Source organism: Thamnophis sirtalis, unplaced genomic scaffold (genome assembly GCF_051295495.1).
Source record: "Thamnophis sirtalis isolate CommonGarterSnake01/CBP01778 unplaced genomic scaffold, rThaSir2_p1.2 scaffold_10, whole genome shotgun sequence".
Classification (NCBI taxonomy): Eukaryota; Metazoa; Chordata; class Lepidosauria; order Squamata; family Natricidae; genus Thamnophis; species Thamnophis sirtalis.
Genome location: NW_028261390.1, coordinates 73,460,282 through 73,466,691, shown reverse-complemented (window position 1 = coordinate 73,466,691; position 6,410 = coordinate 73,460,282). Strand labels below are relative to the sequence as shown.

The window sequence follows — 6,410 nt, the reverse complement described above, 5'->3', positions numbered from 1 at the left end:
TTAATTCTTTTATTTGCTATTTATTGAACCAGTACATCTTATACTTTATATACAGACAGATGAACATTACTTCTGTTTGTGACAATACATAATATATTATTTAGGTAATACTAGCCGTAAGAAAACACACACACAGAGGAGGGCAGACTCCCGATTGGTCAGCCTGGGAAGTCAGGGAATGGCCTGGGGAGGGGAGGGGTGGTGGTGGGAGGCTGTGGAAATGGCCACGGAGGGACTCAGCCGCATCCAGAACCTCCAGGCGGGGCGTGGAGGGGCAAAAAGAAGGGGTGGAACCGGCTAAGCCCAACCAGGCGCCTCCCAGCTGGGCTACGACTCCCACTTTCCAGGGGAACCGGGTCCTTCCCGGAGCCACAGCCCAGCGTAACCCTTGGCGGCCGCCTGCAAGGGACAGAGAAAGCCTCAGGAGCAAGTGGGGATTTGGGGGGGGGGTGTTTATGGGGAGCTGTGGAGGCTTCTTCTTTTCAAAAAGTGCATTTCATTTCCTTGCGGTCCCCCGCCTGACACTAACGGAGCAGATCCCCCCCCCTCTTCCCCTGCAAGGGAGATGGAGATTTGGCTGGGGGGGGGCGGGGGGGGGGCGGAGAAGAGACTAAACATGGAGAGGTGGACCTGGAAGTGCCCGGCTCACTTGAAAACTACCCACAGGGAAAACACCAAACCACGGGGAAGGGGGGGGGTGGGGGTGTCACCCAGGACATGCAACAGGCGAGAGCCAAGACTAGGGCGTAAGGATTCCTGCCCACGGGGGCCAGGAGCCTCCCGGGAGAAACGGATCTAGAGCGTAACAAGAAAAGGGCCCCCCAGTTCGAGGGCCAAGCGAAGCGGGGGTTTCAGAGCCATTCGAGCTCCTCCCCGTCAGCAAGGGGAGCGAAGGGGAGGCCTGTGCAAATCCCAAAAAGACCGGACCAGGCAGGCAGGCAGGCAGGCGGGCGGAGGGAAGAGACGCTGCCAGGAAAAGACGCCAGGATTCAGGCATCTCCGCCAGGGACAGGCTGACAAAACCTACTGGCCAGAAAGTGGCGTCCGGGAGCCCGACCCTCCCGCGCCACCCGGCCCCTCTGATGCAGGAGTGGGCGGCCCTCCCTCGGGAGGGGAGGGGTGCCCCCTGCCGTGTGGATGCCAGGCAGCCCATCCTGAGGACACAACCAGCCGGGTTCACAAGGAACCCCAGGAGAAGATCACGCCTGCCGTCCGTGAAAGGGGGAGCAGGAGGGGCTCTGGGGTGTTGCAACTACGTCCAATTTTGGAAGGGACCTTCTCACTAGATCTGAGCCGGGGGGGGGGAGCTGGGGGGATGATGAGACGGGTGAGGACGGCCACAGGGAGCAGAGGTCAAGAGGGGCAGCTCTGGCCCTCCGCCCGCCCCAGGCGCACCGAGGCTCAGAAAGGAGGACACGGAGGCCCGGCTGGAACTGGCGAAGGAAAAGCAGCACCTGCTTAGCCTCCCAGACCTCGGGGGGCTGACCAGAAGCAGGGACCGGGTCCCAGCCCCCCTTTCCTCGCCCTTCCCCTACGGCTCCCGGAGGGGTGAATTCTGCTGCCAGGGATCAAATGCAACGGGCGTCAATGGGACGGGAACACCAACAAGAACAGGAGGAGGATTGTCTGGAAATCCGGATCCGGCTGAAGAGCCCGAAGGACGTCGGGAAACTCCCTCCACAGTCGGTCCATCTACCTCGGCCGCTGGTCCCTTTCCGCCCCCTCCGCTCCGCTTCTTCAGAACTGAACCCAGCTGGGCGGCTGAGCAGTCTGGCTGGGAACTGTGCTGGAGGGGGAAGGGGGGGGGACACAGGCAGGGAGAGGATTAGGAGAAAGGCAAGTGGGGCCGAGGACACCCCCCACCCCATCTTCCCAGCAAGACCTTGAAGCAAAGGCCCCTCCCCACGGAAGGAGAAAGGGGCCGCCCCAGGGCTGCGGGGGCTCAGCAGAGGCCGGACGGAGGAGAAGAAGGAAGGCTCCCCCCAAACCCTCCCCAAACATAAGGCCAGGCACTCGTTTCAGGGGTCAAAGGAAAACAAGGCCATGGCTTATTTTCAGGGAAACACGGTGGCCTTGACCCCGGAGGGCCCCCCTCCCTCCTTACCTGGGTGCCGTGTTGAAGTCTCCCCAGAGATCTGCGCTGCCTGGGACGGGGGCAGGCGGGGGGCCCTTGGAGGCGGCGGGGGGCAAATCAAGGTCTAGGAGGGTATCTGGTGGGGGGGGTATGAAAGGGAGGGGTTCTTGGTTAGAAATACTGGGAGAGGGTCTCCTCCAGCTTTCTCTGGGGACACCAGCCAGGAGCCTCTCCCAATGTCCTCAGCCCTCGAAGGACCAGCCACAGGACCCCCCAAATCAGTGTGTAGGGCTAGTCCTCGACTTACGAACACCAGTGAGCCCAAAGTTTACTTTGTTAAGCGAGACATTTGTTAAGTGAATTTTTTGCCCCATGTTGCGCCCCTTCTTGCCACCGTTGCTAAGTGAATCCCTGCAGCTGTTAAGTGAGTAACATGGCTGTAAAGCCAATCTGGCTTCCCCGTGGACCTTGCTGCTCAGAGGGTCACAATGGCCGTAAGTATGAACCGGCTGCCACGCGTCTCAATTCTGGGACCATGTGATCCGGGGGGAGACCGCAAAGGTCGCAACTGTGGGAAGCAGCCACACGCCCCTTCTTCCAACGCCGTTGTTTGAACGGACACCAAGGGGACGGTTGTAAGTCAAGGACGACTTGACTGCGAGACCCACAAAAGGGAAGCCACGGGGGGGGGGGGGGGAGAGGGGGCGGGAATCCTGGCCAATCTAAAAGGCCTTTCCTCGGAGCGGCTGACGGAGCGGCTGCCAAAGGGCTCCTCCTCCCCATCCCGACTCCATGGCCATCGGGGCCCCCGCCCTGCCCCCCTCTCTTCTGAGCGCCTGCTGGGTGGGGACCCCCCACCCCCAGAATCCCCCTCCACCCCCAGAATCCCCCTCCACCAGGAAGCCGCCGTTACCTGCAATGCCAGCACTGCTGGAGTTCGGCACGGGGGGAGGAGTCACGTGGTTGGAAATGGCTGTTGAAGAGAGGGGGGGGACCGGAGGGGGAGGGGCCATCTTGCCCCCCGGGGGTGGGGGGAGGAGGCTGAGCCCACCTGCGCCGGGGGGGCGGGGCTTTGCCGACCCCCCTTTCTTGGTGGGCATATTCTGCAAAGGGAGAGAGAGGGCGTTACGAGGGGCCTCCCGGAGACCCTCCCAAGCCCAGGGAAGCCAGGAGAGGGGCGCAGGGGGGCCTCACCCCAATGTTGAGCTTGATGGTCTGCCCTTCCTTGAAGCCCAGGTCAAGCTTGGGCCGGCTGTCCGGCTCCTGGGACTCCCGGGAGATCTCCGTCTCCTGCTTCACCCACCTGTGTGCGAGAAGGTGAAGCGCCGGGACAGGGAAGAGCGGGAACCAGGCGGAAGGCGAACCGGGCAAGGCCCTCCTCAGCTTACAACTGCCACGGAACGCCTGCCACTAAACAACGCGGTCACAAAGCGCGACTGCCTCGCTTAGCGGCGGCCATGGCAGCTGCAGGTGCTAGCTGATCCCCGGAGTGGTTGGGGAGGCAACGGCCTGCTGCTTCCCCCCATGGGAGTCAGAAGGAAAGCTAGCAAAGGGGGACGGAGAGTGGGGGGGGAGATGGGGGGGGCTGAGCAAGGGCAAAGGTGCTGAGGGGGGTGCACAGGTGGGGTAAGCTTCCCCGAGCGAATTGCGCCCTTCTCTGCCAACTTCCCCACTGACTTTCTGGGGAAGCCGGCAGGAATGGCGATCAGGTGATCAGCCCCATTTCAGACAGGAGCCGGGAGGGAAGGTCCCCCCCCCCCTCCCCAGGCTGACCCTCCTCCGGCCGATCCCTCCCCTCGCCCAGCAAGGCAGACTCACTTGAAATGGTCCTGCAGGGCCACGTTGAAGTCGAAGGCGTCTCCTCTGTCGCCGAAGCCGATGCCAATGAAGGCGCTGCGCCCTGAGCGAGAAAGCCAGCAGCCGTTGGCCCAGAAATCCTCTGCCCCCGTCTGCTGAGAGGCCTAGGAGAGTCCTTGGCTCCCCATTGAGAAGGGGCCGCCTCTGCTGCCTCCTAGGCCTCCCTCCCTTCTCAGAGGAAGGCCAACCTCCTCCGTATCTCCCTCGCCGCCCCAGGGGGCGCATCTCTTCTTAGGGCTCCGGAGGCCTGGCGGTCAGAAGGAACCTGCCAACAGGTATCACGCCACCCCTGCCCAAGAGAGCCCCAGGGAACGCCCTTGGCTCCGTGGTGCCCCCTTCAGAGGCCTTCAGGTCCTCCGCTGAGAACCAGTCGGGCAGAGAGGGGAGCTTTCACACGCAACGTCTCCCAGGTCCAACTTCCCTGGCGCTTAGTTCAGAAACCTCCTGGCATTTGGCTCTGCACCGCCTGGCTCCACCGGATGGCTGACAGAGGGTCCTCTGGGGCCAGATCCCTTGGGGCGGCTGGAGGCACCCTCAGTGGGGCCACCATCGTTCCCACTGGCCAAGAGGAAACCACGCCTCCTCCCCCCCCTCCTCCTCCTCCTCCTCACCGTTTCCATCCTGAATCCGGATGACGAAATACCGGCTGGAGTCATTGACCGTCTCTATTGCGATGCCGGGGAACTGATCGATCGGAGCCTGGGCGAAAAGCTCCCCTGGGAGGAAAGGCGGAGAAGAGAGACAGCCTTCAGGGCCCAGAAAGGGACGTGGAAACCAGGCCCTTTCCAGAAGGCCTCGGGGGGAGCCTCTGGCAGGGAGAGCTGCCCACTCACAAAGGGCCCCCTACTCATCTCCCTCCAGCTGGTCCAAAGCCCTCCTTCCCTGCCCTCTCGGGAGGAAATCCCGCTGCAACCTTGGCTGACCGCTGGAAGGAGGCCCTTCCCCAGGACCCCCTCTTTGCAGCTAGATTGGGTTAATAAACAGCAGTAGCGCTTAGACTTATATACCACTGTACAGTGCTGTACAGTGGTAAGAGCCGAGGTGGCGCAGTGGTTAGGGTGCAGTACTGCAGGCCACTTCAGCTGACTGTTATCTGTAGTTCAGCGGTTCTAATCTCACCGGCTCAGGGTTGACTCAGCCTTCCATCCTTCCGAGGTGGGTGAAATGAGGACCCAGACTGAGTCTGTAAACCGCTTAGAGAGGGCTGAAAGCCCTATGAAGCGGTATATAAGTCTAACTGCTATTGCTATTGCTTTGCAGCCTTCTCTAAGCGGTTCACAAATGCCAGTATTATTCTTCCCCCCCCCCCCAAACAATCTGGGTCCTCTTTTACTGAAGGACGGAAGGCTAAGTCAACCTTGAGCCGGTCAGGATCGACCTGCCGGCAGTGGGCAGAGTTGGCCTGCAATGCTGCATTGTAACTGCTGTGCCACCACAGCAAAATATCAATTAACATAATTTATAAAATAATCTAACAAAAAAATCAAATTAACCCAATTAAAAATTGATAAATAAGATGCTAATAATTTTCAAAGCTGCAATTAGAGAACCTTTACTATTTCATAAGTTTCAATCTTCTACTTCTAGGAAAGCTGTCTGAGCATTTCTTGGGATTTGAAAGTCAGTTCTTTCCCTCCGTTTTGAATGAGGAGCAGGAGGAGGGCTGAGAATGGGAGGGGAAGGTGTGTCTGTGGGGGGGGGGGGCTAGAACACAAGAACCAGCCTGGACATGAGAGAGGAAAGGGTCCCCATCACCTGTTGTGCAGGTACTTGGGGGGGGGGTGTTTAGGGGCGGGGAATGTCTGGTGGGGGGGTGGGGGGGGTTGTGTTTGGGGACCGTGGGGTGTGTTGGGTCTCTGGGCGTCATGTGAATTTCGTTGGGTGGGTCCATACGTGCAGTGACAATGAAAGATTCTCTGCTTAGGGATCCAAGGAAATCTGCAGAGATCCTCATTTGGAGGAATCCACCAGCCCAGCCCAGGAAGGGCCCCCCATGGCCAAGGAAGGAGGCTCAGCCATGAAACGGCCGGTTATCCCCCAAACCACCCAATCGGTGCCTCAGTCACCCAGAGATCCTTACAGGGAGCCCCGAGTGGCCACTCCGGCGTCCCTTTCCACAAGCAGGGGGGGGGGAGGGGGGAAGAAGCCCCGATGGAGGCCCTGCCTGCTGCAGCCAAAGGGGGGCTCTGCTCTGGAGCCTCACCCCAAGCACAGGGGGGGCTTCGAAGGGGCCCCTCCGCATCACTCCCCCCCCCCAAAAAAAACCTCCTCAATGAGGACAGGAGCAGCCGCAGGCGGAGGAGGAGGAGCCCCTGGGAAGCCCACCAAGGCCTCGGTCCCTGCATCCCCCACGCAGACCCCCCCCCTCCTGCTCACCCGAGACTTTGTCCTCCAGCTTCACGTAGGCCACCTTCCCCTTGGAGGTGACCCTCAGGCGCCCCGTCCAGTCCGGCTGCTCCAGCTTCCAGTCGGAGGCCCT

The 6,410-nt window shown here is 60.8% G+C and overlaps 1 protein-coding gene across 1 annotated transcript in view; it reads right to left on the bottom strand.

Annotated features, from left to right (window-relative positions):
* Window positions 1-589: 589 nt before the first annotated feature.
* NECAP1 (NECAP endocytosis associated 1) overlaps window positions 590-6,410 on the bottom strand; it is a 6,359-nt gene continuing 538 nt past the window's right edge. Inside the window, exons 2-8 of the mRNA XM_087724926.1 lie at window positions 6,308-6,408; window positions 4,543-4,647; window positions 3,893-3,974; window positions 3,269-3,377; window positions 2,988-3,177; window positions 2,105-2,210; window positions 590-1,786 (exon numbers count right to left, since the gene is read on the bottom strand). Of these exons, the coding sequence (XP_087581052.1) occupies window positions 1,738-1,786; window positions 2,105-2,210; window positions 2,988-3,177; window positions 3,269-3,377; window positions 3,893-3,974; window positions 4,543-4,647; window positions 6,308-6,408 (742 nt within the window). The 3' untranslated portion in view covers window positions 590-1,737. The remainder of the gene's footprint in view (window positions 1,787-2,104; window positions 2,211-2,987; window positions 3,178-3,268; window positions 3,378-3,892; window positions 3,975-4,542; window positions 4,648-6,307; window positions 6,409-6,410) is intronic.